The sequence below is a fragment of the Lissotriton helveticus genome, chromosome 8 (assembly GCF_964261635.1).
Source record: "Lissotriton helveticus chromosome 8, aLisHel1.1, whole genome shotgun sequence".
Taxonomy (NCBI): domain Eukaryota; kingdom Metazoa; phylum Chordata; class Amphibia; order Caudata; family Salamandridae; genus Lissotriton; species Lissotriton helveticus.
Genome location: NC_136069.1, coordinates 723,562,829 through 723,580,773, shown reverse-complemented (window position 1 = coordinate 723,580,773; position 17,945 = coordinate 723,562,829). Strand labels below are relative to the sequence as shown.

General features: G+C 44.2%; 1 protein-coding gene across 9 annotated transcripts in view; it reads left to right on the top strand.

Moving 5' to 3' along the window:
* Positions 1-17,945, top strand: part of DOCK9 (dedicator of cytokinesis 9) — a 1,161,971-nt gene that overhangs the window by 626,784 nt on the left and 517,242 nt on the right. For all 9 annotated transcript variants that reach the window (XM_078657525.1, XM_078657521.1, XM_078657523.1 and 6 more), the window contains exon 14: positions 2,077-2,159. In XM_078657525.1, the coding sequence (XP_078513651.1) occupies positions 2,077-2,159 (83 nt within the window). The remainder of the gene's footprint in view (positions 1-2,076; positions 2,160-17,945) is intronic.

Genomic DNA, 17,945 nt, shown 5'->3' with positions numbered 1-17,945 from the left:
TAGGAAGGTAGCCGTATGAGTGCTTTATTGCTTTTATTCCTTTAGGCTGCACAAATGCACCACTTTCCGTTCTGCTATTAGAGTAAAGCTGTTTTCAAATAGGAATCCTCTGCTCCCTCCGAAAAGCAGCAACACATTACTAATCATGTTTAAGATTAAGTTGCGTGGGATTGTGTTAGCTGATTGACCTTCTGCTGTCCCTGAATGTATGTGGACATTGAGAGATGCACTGAGGGAGCCACTACATAATTCACGAGGGCATTTTTGGCTCATACACCATTGTGCGAGTCAGGAGGACTCAAGATCCCATAAGTGTAAATGGAGGCCCGCAACATGGTCGGTTTGTGGTGCATATACATCTAATGTTATGGGGCAGCTTCCAGAAAAGGGGAGTGACACCGGCTCCTAATATTCTTTAGCAACGTAAATAGTGGACTGCTGAGAATTAGAATAAGGTTTAATCAGGATGGCTAGATATCGCAAAAACATTTAGGGGTGGATTATGACTTTGACGGTGCGGGAGCGGGCTGCACGCCACTGCTCTGCGCTGCCAAAGTCGGCCGCCCGCCAAATTAGACCTGGTCTTGGGGGTGGTCCTTTGGCGTTCCCACAGCGGTGCCCCAATGGGAATGCCAAAGTGAGTTCCAGCACGGCATGGACTGTTTAGTTCATGTTGTGCAGGAACTGGGCGTGCATTCACACCCCTGCAAGCATCCCAGTGTACAAGGGCCTTGCAGGGCCCCCATTGTTTCCTCATCACCAGCTCACCGCCATGAAAAGGCTGGCAGTGGGGAAACTCCGAAAATACTTGGTGGTACTGCAGCTGCACCGCCAAGCATGTTGCTCTCTCAAACCGCCGCCGCACCACCCTGGCTGTTGCGGCGGTCCCAAAACGGTCCCACCGCCGTACTTGTGATACAGCAGTTGGACTACTGGTGCAGCGGTCCCAGACTGCCACTGCACCTCCACCACGGGTTCAGTGGGTAATCGGGCCCTTAGTACCTTATTCTGAGCGAACCGTTAATTGCAGGTGATGCTGAGACCTTTAAATATCCATGCCACAAGGTGTGGCATTTATTTAGTCAATATTAAAACTCTTATACACATGAAAAGGGGGGTTTAGGAGGAAATTAAAAAGGGCCACAAAACATTTCCACAATACTGTAGCTATCCTCATAAAGCCCTCTGGTCCTAACTAGAGTACCATAAACGTCCTGGGCTTTTCATTGTGGATTAATTTCCTGTAGTCCTTTATTCAATATATTGGGATTCGGTTCAAAAGGACATCGATCCCTCACTCATATGTGGTAGCATGCATCATCGTTGGGGTGGCTCTCGCATACAGAAAATGCTGCTGGTGAGCTCGAGGATGTCAGTTTGAGAGATTCCTAATCAGTGATTGTGGTTAGATTTCCCCTATTGAGGTAGAAATTGTTGCCACCTGAAGGGGTCTGTCTGTTGCTAAAATATTGTAATGCTAGGTTGGTTACGTATTCTATTTGCCTACAAGATCAAAAGAACGTATTAGATGGGGTATTAGGACTCTAAATTGTTTTTTAGTGAGGCAACGTGTTTTTGTTCCTTATTTAAATGAGTTTTAATTCGGGGGCATCCATAAGAACCTTGCTGCTCCTCTTGCATTCCTAGACTTAGTTTTTAATGTAAACACGGGAGTTAATAAACATAAAAGGGCAAAAATAATATGTAAAAGGCAACTGGAATTAAAGTTCACTTGGGCTACTCCCGCTTCTTTTCTTCATAGTGCCATAGTATAAATATAATAGAAAGGTTGTGAGTTTCCCTAGGGCTCCAGACAAAGTAACGGGCCATCAATTGTGGTGAGAAGGAGAAGAAAAAGTTACCGGAGCACTGTTACCCTCAATAACAATTTTTAAAAAATGTGACTTTAGGGCCCGCATATTCACTGTGTTTAGTGTTTTAAGCTTGTCCATTACTCTGTTTGTTGATGCTTTTCTCTACCCACAACACAGCCTCTCCTACATGACTTAAGTCAAGTATTCACCCTCTCAGTATAAAAAAATTACAAAAAATAAAATACTTTTTTGTGTTCTCCAGGTTGCCCAGAAGGTCTTAAAAAATGCAAAGCAGATGTGCCACAGACTAGGACAATACAGAATGCCGTTTGCATGGGCTGCTAGGTAAAAGGAAATCTTAAAACAAATAAAAAAAATAACTATGTTCTGATTAATGTAAAAGTCCATTATGTTGATGTTTAATATGCCTAGTGGAATGTGCAACTTACACATGTAACGTTCGTGCTGCGTGCGTGCATATAGGTTCACCTCACAAGAGGTGGATTAGGCAATTGAAGTGGTCTAAGATAGACAGTGGAAATTTGGTAAATATCCATGTAGGAAGATATCCCAATGACGGTCTGTTCACCAAAAAAGAGTAATTCTTTTTTCTCATTCTGTTTTTTACCTAGTTGAAAAGCCAGTATTTCAGGGGTGCAGTAGCATCCTGCATGCCATGTTATTGCCTTTTCAAAAAATGGTTGCGTATTTATGTTGGATACATGGACATTCTCAAGTGCAAGACATTTATTTATTTTTTCCACTTGCCTAAACCTTTGAGCCTTCACCAAAGTTGCACTAATTCTGTGCAAAAAGTAATACATTCGAATGAATTTCAAATCTCTCGATAACCCTTTCTGTACAGTGTGCTATACTTGTTAGGCTAGAGGTAGATTTTATTACTGTTAATACAAACCATAATCAGTACATTGAAATAGAATACAAGGACCTATATTCATCAGTGTAGAAAATCTATCCCCACTGGAAGCCAAAAGGTTGATGTAAATTAAAATAGCATTTCCCACCAACCAAAAGCAGATTTTCAAACATAGGCACCCAGAGATAGACCAGTAGGATACTGTTCCCTCGTTAAGGTAACTCACAAAAATGCCAACAGCCTGGTCATCCTTTTGGAGCTACATATTTATACATGTAACAGCAGTTCAAACTTACATCACTCAAGTGCCAAATGCAAGTGCAAGCATATAAACTAAATTGCAGAGTATTAATAACATATTGTTAGATTTCAAGTTAGTGCGGCCCTTGCCTGCTGAAGTCCAAAGTGTGGATTGAGCCTGTCTGTCTCCTAGGAGATTCTGAACAGGAGAAGCAGCTGCCCAACCACAGGCCAGCAGACCATTGGCTATTCAGCTACCAGGCAAGTCTGAGCCCTCCTCTCACACCTGCCCAGGCCCCTTAAGGCCTTGCTTAGTGCACTCCAAATCATTCTCCTCCATCTTGTGAGTTGCAGCCTACCTGTGCCCCAGATTGCAGTGAGCAGAGTCCAGGAAGTGGTAAGGAGACAGACTATTGCTGTCTCTTCCCAAGACAAAAAGTTGTTGAAAAAACGATTTTCACTTTCTGTGTTTACTGTCTATGCCTGTGGTTGTTACAGTTAAACATTGTAGTTTTAGCCTGCCTGTAATTGCATATTTTATCACCTGTGTTGTGTTTTAAATTTGTGGTTTTCCCTGCCCATTGATTGCCTCCATTTAGTGTGCTTAATTGTGTGATTTGCAGTCCAACCTCTGTAGTTTGTCCCTCTCATTCTTTGGTGACAATTCTGTTTTCCCTCCAAATTTCTCCTTTGCTCTGTGCTAAGTCCTGTGTGTTCAAACAGTGCACTCACAGCCACCATTGTGTGTTCATAAGCCAGTGAAACCAGCCCCCCTGCCCCCTCCCAGCAACAGGGATTTTTTCTACATCAGAGGGCGCTTCTGTGAGCTGTTTAAACTGTGTTTTACTAGGGCCTGTGCACTTGGTTTTTTGGCCAGCAGGGGGAGTAAAGTTTTATTCAAACAGTATTGTTAGATTTCAAGTTAGTGAGGCCCTTACCTGCTGAAGTCCAAAGTGTGGATTGAGCCTGTCTGTCTCCTAGGAGATTCTGAACAGGAGAAGCAGATTCCAACTCCCTGGCCAGCAAACCTTGTCTGAGGTCGCTGGGGCCTTATATGGTCTGCTAGTGGTTGGTACAGGTCTACACTGTTTGGTGGTTGTATCTGGTGTTTGTAGTGGATTAGGGTTAATTTCCTCATTGGTTGGGTATTTGAAGGTTCTGATTGGTTTCTGGGCCTGTGATTCAATCATTGTAGGTTTGGGACTAGAGGTAAGGTTAGGATTTCTATTGGAAGTAGGTACTAGGGCTTCCTATGTTATTAGTTGTTGGGTGTAGGGTGGGACTAGGGCTAGGGTTAGATCTTTAATTGGAAGTAACAATTAGGGCTTCTGGTGTGATTGGTTGCTGGACTAGGTGTGGGACTTAGAGTAGAGTTAGGCTTTCTATTGGAAGTAGGGACTAGGGCTACCTGTGCCATTGGTTGCATGGACTTGTTTTGGGACTACTGGTAGGGCTAGGGCCTATATTGGACATTGAGATCAGGGTTTTTGAACTGATTTGGTGCTTGGACTAGGGCTAAGATTGGCTGTAAGGTCCTGGTCTCCTATTGGTTCCTAGATTTTAGGGCTAGTATTGTGATTGGATAGGGCTAGGGTTCCCATTGGCTGAAGGGGTCACCTGATTACTAGGGCTATAAAAAAGGCCAGACTTAGATCGTCTCAGCCCGGGCGTCAAGGCTAAGGGCAGAGAGGACAAGGGCAGTTGCCTGTTTGATCCTGTTCGAGACTGGTCGGGACTAGGGCCAGAAATGCTCCCCTTTTTCTCATTTAGCAATACCCAGCCCACACCATCCACATCCACAAGCAGATTAACACACTCATGCACAGATTAGTGTACCAGCCTGCACTACAAACCAAACCACATCTACACACCCTACTATCCCTACTATCCCAACTACCACACATATCCACCATCACCTACAAACAGTACACAACTCTATCCTATACACTCATCACTAACACAACACCAATCAACACCTTACATAACTACATCCCATTCAGACACTCTCCCTGCTGTAATTACATCTAACAGACCTTCCATCAGTTGACCCACAAACACTCTCCTCTTGCTTCTACCATAATAACACTAACGCACAACACACACACACTGCACACCACCACACTTTGTAACTCTTGCAACACATATACTTTCAATGTAATTATGGATCTACATATTTATCACTTTCTTCTAATTTAGCATTTCCAATGCACTACCCTATTTCTCAGCCTATACTTCGCTCAATATATTTTCTAGCCCAACCTTCTGACTCATCTCAAACTTCTTCTACTACACCTTCCAATGCACTACCCTATCTCTCATCCTATGCATCTATCAATATATCCTCTACATCCACTCACTCATTTATCCCAAACCCCATACCACTATGATTGCCAAACTAACCCTTTCTAGACTATCTCCTACTCTACCCCTCCTTGTATCATCTGACACCTCTTTTACTATACCGATCCCCTAAAACAAACCTTTCTAAACTCTTTCCTCTGAGTCCTCCCCTCCAAAACTCATTTTTACTCCTCCAAAAGCCTCCTCCTATTGCTAAGACCTAAAAAAAACAAAAAAAACGTTCAGTCTTTTATCCCTCCACTATCCTTTTCAATCGAAATTAAGACTAACATGTTCACTTCTCAAATTGCATACTAAACTATACTAATATACTACCCAAATAACTGAATAACATATCCACTACTCAAATTACTTCATATTTTTTTACTATGCTAATTTTCAACAGTAATCCTTTATGGGTTCCGGAGTGGCATGCTACTCACCAGAAAAGCGATTCAACAACCATCAGGGGTAACAAGTGCTATATGAATGCAAATCTTTCTTCCCCTTTTATCCCTCCGCTATCCTTCTCACTCCAAGTAGCTGACTAATATCCACCACTGAAATTACATATTTCACCATGTTAATTCACCACTAATCCTTTGTAGGCTTCCTGAATAGCGTGCGTCAACAAGCGCTATATAAATACAAACCGTTGTCCTCCTCTATCCTTCAGCTATCATTCCAAATCCAAATAACTGACTAACCTATCCACCACTTTAAATGTACTTGCATGTTTCACTATACTAATTCAACACTAATCATCTATATGGGTCCCAGAGTAGCGTGCTACTCGCCATAAAAGAGCTTCAACGCCTCGTCAGGGGTAGTAACCGCTATATAAATGCAATTACAATCAATACAATACATTCCTTAAAGCCATCTTGATAAATTGATCCATGAAACCAAGACACTGAAAATCAGCCACCACCAACAAAGTCCAGACCTTCATCAACAACTGTCTGAGGAAATTCTTCCAAATCTGCTGGCCAAACACTATCAACAGCAACAACCTATGGAAGCAGACTTTCCAACTCCCTGCTCATGAAGTACACATGAAAAGATGCTGGAGCTGGATAGATCACACCCTCCTCTAGTCTGCATCAGAGACCGCCAGGCAAGACCTAACCTGAAACCCTCAAGGGAAAAGGAAAAGAGGAAGCCAAGAAACAACTTGTATCGAGGTCCAGAGGCTGACGCAAGGAGATGTGTTCTCCTTTGAATCAGATTTAAATAAAAGCCCAGAACAGAGATGCTGAAGAGTCCTGGGTAGTAGGTATAAGTAAGTATTGTAACTCAGCAACAGCCGATATAAAAGAAAAGAATACATAAATAAAACATAGTACAGATGGAATGCTGATTAGTACCCCAACGATGAATGGCTAAATTACTTTGTGTCGACTTCGGCTTTCATGCATACGACAGACTAAAATATGTTATAAAATGTGAACATAGCTGTGATCTAGCCAGTTCTACAATGATTTCAAGGGCTTCTCATCTAGCCCAGCTAACTCTCCTGTACTGAAGGCAGACTGCTACCAGCTAAAAATGCTCTGTTTTGTCCATAAAGTTAATAAAACAAACTGTCACCACAGGAAAGTCCCACCTTTAGCAGAAAATGATTACATTTTGGCTAGATCTGATGCCGAATTTGAGAAATAGCTGTTGTAACTAATATCTCCTTTCTGATAAAAGTCTGATGCAAATACAAAGGAGGTGCTGAAAAGATTCTTGATGAAGTCAACACAGTCTACATGTATTATGAGGTGCTGAAACCACCCATTTTGGCAGAAGGTCTAATGAACATAATAACCCAAAGCTTACTTTCATAACCCTTAATTTAAAATAGTATCTATAGCTTTCAGCAAGGCAGCTTTGTCTCTGCAGACACTTCTAGGAATTAATCGACATCCAGCTGTAGCTACTTTTCTATATTTTTTCCTTATCTCCCAAAAAATGAAAGGCACTTTAATTACTTATTCAGTGCTAGTTTTAAGCTCTTGTACGGTAGGTTGTGATTGCAAAGGCTTTGTGTTGGAAGGACTTAGAGGGCAGAAGTCAACGCTGAACTCCATGCATTCTGTGATGCCCTGTCTGCATCTCATTTCAAATATACTCTTTTAATGTACCGGTGTCTGTGTGAATCAAAGAAAGTCTCTTGACCAATAAGCCTAAATTCAAGACTCACCTTGGAACATGTATAAAAAGTGCTCTACTTTTTTGAGCAATGCTAAGGAGCCACAGGATAAGGTTGGGATTAATTTAGCATTTAGTAACTTGCGACGGTGGAATTAGTGAAGGGTTCGATCATTTGCGGAAAAGCACACCTGGAAAACATGAATTAATGCGGACAGTTTAGGTTTCATTGTTTTCAGCTATAAGCTATGCAAACCAGCAACCACACAACCAGGTTTTTATACTTATGGCTTCTTTTGATAGTTGTTTCGCTCTAATGCCAGGCTACTTTCACGTTCACCTTTTTACAATTTTTTTTTAATGTTTGTGTTTTCAAAGTTGAGTGACCTATAGTTGTCCTTGCAATATTAATTTAAAACATTTAAAAGCCCCAGAAGTCCCACGCCATCTGGTTAAAAAGCACATCTTCTGCATATTGTAAATATATCAAGAGCTGGCCACCAATAGATGGTGGGTGGGATATTGCTTGGTCTAACATAGTGCTCAGATCTGAAATAAACAAATTAAAAAGAGTAGGGTTGAGCACTGAACCTTGTTTTAATCCTCTATTCATTGGCAATTTAGGGAAAAGTGTGTGGTTATCTCCCACATTTATTTGCACCCAGATGTTGGAGAATAATAAAGGCAAGGTTAATTTATTAGAAAAAGTGTGCAGTGATGACCTTACAATAGTGTTTATTTGTGACTTTTTCCAAGTATGTGTAAACGTCTGCCTCAGTGTTTGCCACTTTAAAATGTCAGACTTTCAGTGACCATGCTTGTGGCACCAACTAAGCTGCAGTCCTAATTACAGTCACTATCTGAGCCTTTTTCACAAAAGCGCATTTGACACCACAAAAATAAATGTTTTAATGTGTCATCTTAGCGAATGCTTTGTGCCTGATGGTAGTGCTAAGACGTAATTGATCGAACACATTCATCTATAGAGAATTTGCTCTTCCTGCAATACAGTTCCCAGTTGTGAGAGGATTGCTTTTGAATTATGTTAAATTATGTTATGCTGAGTTTAAAGTAATGGGACTGGAATTAATGAGGATTAAAAAAGTCTTGATACTCCTCTGACAAGGCACTATACTTTCAGTCGATGTGTCGGTTATTTAAATTACGGCAATATAAAATGGTAGCACTGAGAAGGGCACCGTGTCGGCATTAGGTCCTGCCTCGTGTGCTTTTGTGGTAAGGAAGAAATCGCCTACATGCTTCTAAGAAAGTACTCTAACAAGGGCTGAACTGCACAGTTGAAAATTATACCGTTGGTACAACGGCGTGTTTCTCTGAGGTGGCTCTAGTCATGCTCTGTAGGAAAATGCTCAAAGGGTGGTTGATGTTGGTGCACATTCCTGCTTACTGATTTAGGTGGTCCTGTGATAACAATAGATTTGGATGTTCTGGGAATTGTGACGTGCCAAAAAAACATTTGGTTTGAGCTGCTCTTTGAAAATTGCTCTGAGGAAAGCCACTTGTATCTCAAAGACTGCATCTCATATTATGAAACTTAAAAGGAGGTGTTACATCTTATTCTGTAGTCAGTCAGAGGTGATCTCTGCTGCTGGAGAGGGGAAGAGTGTACTTACTCTTTTTGCCAGAGAAGAGGTTAAGGCCTGAAATCTGAGCGCTGGAATAGTATTACCGAGCATCGGTATTGTGTGTGTTTAGCAAAATATCTTTTGTCATTCAAAGTATAAGGATTTTCTGTTTCCCCCCAAGTGAAGATTGGAAAAATGTCAGCTGTTTTCTAAACTCAGGAGTTGGAAGGATGAAAGGGGGTGAAATAAGAGGAATATCAATAGTTTCTGTAATAAGCAGACACAGCTGTTAGGCGAGGATTCTCAATCGCTTCCCGTGGTGACTCTGATGACATGATCTGATGTACTGCCTGGTCTCTAGACATCCTGTACATATGTAATTGAGTCAGCATGCACGACCACAGGGGGATGATGCACACACGATTCATAGGACACCCTAGTTCACCTAACTGCATCGCACCGACATACGCCCGCTCATCTATGCCCCGTGCTGACTGCCAATTAACCATTCCCTGGTGGAAACCGAGCCGAAGTGCGTGAATACACCTTTGCAAAATGAGTCCATAATATTATAGCACTCACTACGCACCAAACTCTGACACCCATCCCCCGCCCGATATGATTAACTCGGCGCACATTGCTGTTAGTTGCCACATGGCATGGTTCTTCAATTGGGCAGATACCTGTTGTCCCTCTGTTCTCTCTCAGTTCAGCCGCACATGGCTTCCCGTTTTTAAAACTTTTCGACACAAAATGCACCCGAACACTAAAGATGCATCATTCACTTGCCGTGGACACGCTGATCGACCGTCTACGGGTCAAACACACTACGTTACATGCACGCAGCGCCGTTCTATATCTACAATTCATGTCCCGCACTAATATAATTACTTGGAAAGTCAGGGGGCTGCACATGCCATCCTGTAGATAAGAAGTCTACCCTTCTCTCAAGCGACATAAAGCTCATGTAGCATTCCTACAGGAGACCCACATCGCCAAGCCAGAAATAGGGAGGCTGCAGCAGTGCTGGAGGGCAGATACTAGCAACAGGCTACTTCTCTTTTGCTAGCGGAGCTCTGATCTGGGTCAGACTGGGAACGCAGTTTATGCCGAAGGTAACCGAAATCGACCCACATGGTAGATATGTCCTCTCAAAAGGGCACCTAAATGGGAAGCCATTGGTGCTGGGTCCCATCTATGCCCCAAACACTAATCGGAAAGAGTTTTGGCTGGCACTGACAGCCAGTTCTCGCGCTGGTGTGATGTTCCCTGGTTGCTGGGCAGGGACTTCAATGCAGTACTTGACACCACAGAAGACCGATTGTTCCCACCACTCTTGCAGACAGCAGCAACATCTAATGCTCGAGGACTGGGGGAATGGATTCATCGTTGGGAATTGCTGGATGTTTGGAGATCACTCAACCCACTGGCACACATGTATTCCCACCCACACGACCTGCATGTTCCTATTGACCGCTTTGTTGCAAATCGCCTGATACTGACTCAGTGCGTAAGTGCGGACTACCTGGGCAAAACTCACTCAGATCATAACCCATATATAATGCGCCTGCAAGGGTAGGAAGTGGGGCTCACTACACACTTTTGGAGGCTGTAGCCTCTGGCGCTGGAGGATCCCCCATTTAGAGAATCAGTTGGCACGGCGATCAGCTTGTATTTTCCAGAGAATACAGGCTTGTGGCTGACACGGGGCTGCTGTGGGATGCGGGCAAAGCTACAGTCCGGGGTCAATGTTTGGGTCTGAGTTGGTGCCCCCAAAGAACCTGGACAATGAAATAACACGCATAGAAAATACATTTTCGAGGCTGGAAGCTGATCTAGCGCGAGGCGTACACACTCAACTTCAAATAGAAACGCAGAAACATGCAGAGGTGTTGGAGAGACTGAGTTGCTTAAATTATGCGTCCCATGCTGCGTGTACATACGCAGCGCCGACAGGGCAGGTAGGCTACTCGTACGTATGATGGAACAGACACAAGCGCCCATACTGCGTTTGCAATCAGCAAATGGTTGCATCCTCACTAAACAATATGATATACATGTAGAACTTACGACACACTACACTAAAGTGTACCGATCAGTACATAATGTAAGGCCCCCAGACATGAGCTCCTTCCTTACTCCACTGACCGTGCCACAAATTACTGACAAACAACGTGATGAGCTGAATGAGCCATTAACTCTGCTAGAAGACCACGAGGCTATGCGATCATTGGCCACAGGCAAATCACCAGGACCTGACTGTTTCCCCACCGAATATTACAAAGCTTACCGACAAGATTTGGTACCACAGCTTCTCAATGTGTTTCATGAGGCACAAGAGGCAGGCACCCTGCCTGGCACCCTATGGGAATCTCTCCTGATATTGCTACCGAAGCCAAATATAAATGCGGAGCTGATTAGCTCCTAACGCCCGCTCGCGCTTATAAATACTGATTACAAAGTATTGGCAAACATTTTAGCATGCAGACTGGCCCCACTAGTCCCATGGCTGATCCATCCAGACCAAAACAGTTTTGTACTCACGCGCAGTACGTCATTAAATTTACGCCTCTTCTTTAGAGTGGCACACTATTCCGGAACTGCTTGGGAATCCTCAGGATGCCGAGTGCTAGATCTGGAAAAAGTGTTTGACACTCTGGAATGGGGCTTCTTATTTGCTGCACTGCGCAAATATGATTTAGGTGATGAGTTCCTGAGTCTCGTTCGATTACTTTATACCCAGCTGATAGCCAGTGTCAGAACATGCCCATACCCATCCGACCGGATTCCTATTTAGCGGGTAACCAGGCAGGGCTGCCCACTGTCACCGCTTCTATTTGAACTGGCCATCGAACCCCTGGCTACTTCAATGCGCAGATCGCAAGAGGAGTGGGGAATCCCACTAGGTGATGTCCTGCATGGAGTGTTGTTATATGCAGACACCTGCTAATATACCTAAAAGACATTAGACTGCCTTGTGTAGTTGTGGAGCAAACACTGTTAGAGTTTGCGACCGTTTCGGGACTCTGGGTGAACTGGGACAAATCATGCCTGTACACCTTTGTAGCCACCATTCCGAACCCACGCCTGACCATTGATGGTAAACCAGTACATTGGCAACTGTTGCCATTTGGGTATACACATCCACAGGGACCCGACAGATCTCCACGACTGCCACCTATTGCGCGCCATCACTGCGATGCGAGCGCACTGCCACTAACAGTTATGGGCCGAATCGCACGGATAAAGATGGTGGTGCTTCCGCGCCTTTTGTATTATTTTGTAAATCTGCTGTCTTGTCTTAGGCCGGTGCTGTTCAAAAATCTTGAAACAGACCTGAGGAAGTTTATCTGGGGCACATCGCGTAGTAGAGTGGCCATGACTAAAATGTACCCCTCAACAACTTGCGGAGGCCTTTCACTACCACATATGGAGCAATTCTACCTTGCTGCTCAACTACAATGGCTGGCACAATGGTTAAACGCATGCCAACTAGAAGACTTGGCGACTCAAGCTCCTGCTCTCACTCATTCACAGGTGGTTGAGTTATTCCATCCCAGCAAGAAGGGCAGACCGTCACCACCGCTGAAGCTGGATGTGGCCCATTATTGCTATCACCGTAGCCTGCAGCTGACGCGCAGCATAATCTCATACGCACTGTCCCTTCCCATAGTGGGCACGCCCAGGAGACACTGCGCTGTTACGGGAGTGGAGCAGGTGCAATGGGAGGAGGCTGGTGTTCTGACAGTCGGAGACTTATTCAATGAGGGTCAACTATTACCTTTTGAGGCACTAGCAGAGGACTGGGGTTTGCCGCAGGGCCAGTGTTTACTACATGCAGCAGTGGTACGCACACTGCAACTTTCATGGGGAAACATAGCACAGGAACCGCCCACGCACCTAGTTGTGCAATATTTTCATGAATTGGGTACAGGCTGACACCTCGTCAAATGGTTTGCGGGGGCACTGAGAACGCACACCGCACCACAATTGAGCTCATTACGTGGTCACTGGGAGGCCGATTTGCAGCGTCCCTGCACTGAACGTGAATGGTTGGCCATCCTCCAGGGTCCCACCCGAATCCCCCAAAACGCAAGATTCTGGCTCGTCCAGTATTACATAGTACACAGAGCCTACCTAACACCAGCCAAAATCAATAAATATTTTAATCGTGCAGATGTCGGCCGTCCGCGATGTGGTGAAGTCGGGGTTGACCTGCTTCATATGGTCTGGTCCTGCCTGATCTTACAGCAGTATTGTATTAGCAGTCACTACGACCCTGACGCAGTCATGGGGCATGCCCTGAGTTGGACCTGAGAGGTATGCATATTGGCATTATACCACAGATCTAGAAAACACAAAGTGACATCCCGTTATATAGATCTGGGTCTCATAGTGGCCAAGCGTCTGATCCCCCGCCTGCAGGGAGGTCTGGTTCCAATCGCTACTCTGCTGGGCACAGGCTGAGAGCATAGCACAGCGTTATGAGGATGCGGTAGTCATTCGTAAACAGCCACTCGCAGGGTGCTGGGATGCAATCCTGGCGGATTTTCACACTTTATGGCAAGAACCAGGCTAACGAGCCCACTCATTCACCTGACCGAGATGTGAACCAGACCTAGTCTGAGGCATACCTAGATAGCAAGATCCATGGCGTCAACCTGTTCAGAAACGAGTATACAGAGACAGGCTCATGACCCTTCACTAACTATTGTCCAAGCCAGTCAACACAGTACATAACATGCAATCATGGCATAGGAGACATACTGTAATACAGGGTACAGTACAATCAAAACATGCCTAAGTGCTGCTTGCAGACGAGCAAATAAAACTTGCAGTTACTAGATATTGGACGTGCATCCTGTTATTATGTTCAACAAATTATAATTTCAAACACAGGAGTCAATGTGAGGATTAATTTGGTTATATTAATGTTGTGTTACAAACAGTCTAATTCTCTATCCCTTAGGCTGGAAAATGTGTACTAAGAGAAAATACCAGTTACGTTTATGATGTATTGATGTCTAATCTAGATGCTCTTTACTAGAAAACGGATACAGGTGAAATACTGGTATCAAATTATGATTGTATTGTAATAGAATTGCCTGAACCGTACTGATATAATGCAAAACTGAAAATTAATAAAAACACATTTAAACAAAAAATTAAGCAGACACAGCTGTAGTCTTTCTAGTTTGCTAAGAATGCCTGTGGTATTTTTGTAGATAAGTTGTGACTGAGCACAGAAAATTAGGTAGCTCTACCAAAGCGTTTGCTGGCCCATGATAATGTTACCATCATTCTCACAAATCCATTAAAGATAGACAAAACTCCGAATCCCTACCAAACACTAAAGAAACCTGTTGCCCAGATCCTGATACTTTCAGTTGCTTACCAGCAAGCACTGTCGTTTTATATAGATGTAATTCCTCAGTTGTAGTGCATTATAATTATTCAAGACAATAAAGGAGGCAACTTTTTACTGCTAAGATATGCTATCACTAACCAATGTAAGTAGTAAGCATATCCTTCTTTATATGGGAGCTTATCTTTCAATGAATTTTGGGCTAACTGGAAGTGAACACAAGAAAGATGTTACAGCACTACATGGTCCTGTTTCAGTATAAAGACTGTGTTTAGAAGGTTGTTAATCTGATGGATACTTTTAACAGCAGATTTCTCACCTTGTGAATATCCCCAGGCTGAATCTGGAAAGTCTAAAAGCAGTGCTGCTACGTTTGCCTGTAGGTAACTTCGTGCATCTCTGTGCAGACTTCATACCACTCCGAAGGTGATCACCAGAGCTGCGTATACGTCCCACCCATTCACACTGACATCAGTCAGTTTCTTTCCGTGGCTCTAGCAATTGGGTCTGGAGCTCTGCTCTTTTTCCTCATCTCTGAAGAGACTTTTTCTTGATGAGTCAAATCTATTAGTGTGCAAGGGAACATGTCGGTTTAAACTTTGTAGAGACTGTCACAGACAGTTATCTGTGGCAGAACTACATGAGGTATGCTTCTGGTGTTTGGGGTTTGAGCATGACTTCAAGTCAACTGACGACTGTGCCTACATGAACCTGAAACTCATCCAAGTATACTAGTAGAAGCTCTGTGTGACAAAACACTGCAAGGCTCCTCACAGATCCTGCTCCTGGTGAAATGTGAGATTGCTGGCCTGTTCCCAAAGTCGTTCCCGCAACAGATCTTCTTAACAGTCCGTCATTGGGTAAGTGAAAACAAAAACACAAAAGAACTCTAAGCAGGACTCTGTCCCTTCCTGCTACTCTCGATCTTGTTATCTAGAGAAGGCATGAGGCTGTCACCATGCCTCTTAGTCTAGATCCCATTCCACAGAGGGGCCGATTCTTACCCAGGTCTGGGTGCACCTCAATTTTAAGGGTCCATCAGTGACGTCATTGCAGATTGAGGCCCTTAGAGAGGCCTTTCTGCCCTTCGGGATCGTGTTTCTGGCATGCCTTCAGGTCCCAAGGATCTGCAGGTTACCACTGGTTCATCTGTCTTTAACACTGTCTGTGCCCCTCAAACCTGCTTAATGTTCTGCACTGTCATCGGTGCTAATTTAGTTTCTGGCTCAGAAAACTGCACCCGTCTGTTCGGCATCAACAGTGCCAGTGAAGTATCCATAGCCTATTGGGGTGCCTGACAAGCCAAATTCATCTCATCCTTGAAAGAGGCCACCCCATGATGTACCACAGCCAGTAGTCAATACTTTTGACTAAGACACATTTCCATTGGTGTGCTGTCGGGCACAGACACTGCAGCAGCCTTTTGGTTCTAACTCCAATCTGAGTTCGGCATATGGAGATGATAATAAGAGTGATAAGAATACATTTGCCTCCCATGATGAGGCAAACTAGAATGTGAACCTGCAGGATGCTAGTGGACTGGATACCTCACCCATTAATTTGTTTGTTTCCCCTTCTGGAACCAACTACTGAGAAAAATATGGCTTTTGCTATGGTCATCAGGAGAGCTGCTTGAAGTTCTTTACCTGCACTTCCCTTCTATGGAGGCAAAAACAATTGTGTCATTGATGTCTTTTAGCCTGTCTGGGGTGAGGATGGCTCTAAGGCTTCTTGGTCTACTGGCCTCCTGCATCCTGCTCATTGCCCATGCCAGATGGCACATGCAAGTTCTGCAATGGGATCTGAAGCCATAGAAGACCCAGCACTAGGGGAACCTGTCCAATTTCATTCAGTTTACAGGCAATTTGGTTTTGAAGGCCTTTTTGCCAACCATCGAAAGGTCCCTGGTGCAGGTTCTCACGGACAGGACCACCACCACGTGGTACTTAAAGAAGCTGGATGGGGCACTGAGTCCTGTGCCAGGAGCTTCTGCACATCTGGAACTGGCTGGGCCATTGGGACATCTCCCTAGTTGTGAACCACCTGGTAGGATCTTTGAACACCAGTGCGGACAATTGAGCTGACGACACCCAGCCAATGACGGATGGTAGCTACACCATAGGTGGTGCAGGATGTCTATCAGCAATGGGGAGAGTACTGGATGTATCTCCTCAGCACCACTGAGAATACGCAGTAAGAACATTTCGTGCACTGGAGTTCTTAAGAAGACTCTTCCCCCAGGGACTCATTCTGTGTAGAGTGGAGCTCAAGGCTCCTGTATGCCTTCCCGCCACTACCTTTCAAGTCCAGAGTTCTGAAGAAAATCAGGAACAACCGGGCCTAAGTCATACTAGTGGGTCTGGATTTGGTCTGAAGAATATGGTGCCCCAGAACGTCTGGCTTTTAGTACATATTATCCAATCAGGCTGCTGCTTCAAGATCATCAATGAGCCATAGGAACAAGTGGATAAACCATAAGGATCCTCAGCAAAGAAGACAAGTAACACATAAAATCCTGTGAAGACAAAAAGTATCAAACTAAAATTGGATTAATGTGAGCTAATAGTCATCTAGGATATGTACTCTGTGACGGAAGTAAGCCCTTACCTACAACCTAGTGCTTCATCATGGGGCTACTCATGTCCGAAGGCATGGGCTACAACTATGCGAAAGCAGAGGAGCTCTTGAGATGGTGTTTCAGAGAGGCAGCAGCATGGTAGGTTCTTGAATCTGGGCCTGCATAATCTGCACCTCCATACATGGAGATTGAGCAGCAGCAGTTTCTTTGATACCTTCTGAGGTAGTTGATGTGATCTTGGCAGCCAGGCCCCCTTCCATGAAATCAGTGTATGTTGTGTGTTAGAATACTTTTGTGTCTTGGTGTGGCATCTGCCAGACAGAACCACTTCAGGTCAAACTGTTGAATGTCTTGTTCATTTTATCTTTGGCCCAGCAAGGAGTTGCAGTGGCAACTGTTAAAGCTTACGTTTCTATTTATTAACATGTAACAATCGACAATACACAGACATTTGAGAGGAATTAAGTCAAATCCGCGTTTACAGTTCTCAATACGACAGTTGGTAATTGGTCTAACATACTGAGACAACACATTTAAGATACAAAAGACTCTTCGGATGAGGGAACAACAGTGGGGCTACATATTCTTCCTCGATAAACATTCCACTTATTCCAAACAGCTGACCATTTTTAGGGACAATCACGTGCTGCATAGACAGTTTTCCCACCAGCCCATGTCCGTTTCCCATTTCCCAATTTTGGGCTGTGCGGCCGCTTCCAAAACTGTGCAGCGTTCCTTTTTGCTACAATGATACCCAGGGTAGCCCAAAGCTTGTCTTTGCTGGTTAAGTCAGTTGGTTCCCATACGTTTAGGAGGCACCTTTTAGCTTCCGGGTGGATTGCCACGTCAAGCACCTCACTCATGACGTCATGTTCTTTCCGCCAGTATCTCTGGACATGATCACACTCCCATATTATGTGCATGAAGGTGCCCAGTTGGTTACAATTCCTTCTGCACTCCCCTCTCCCATGCGAACTAAACATGGCCCTTTAACATAGACTCTGTGTAA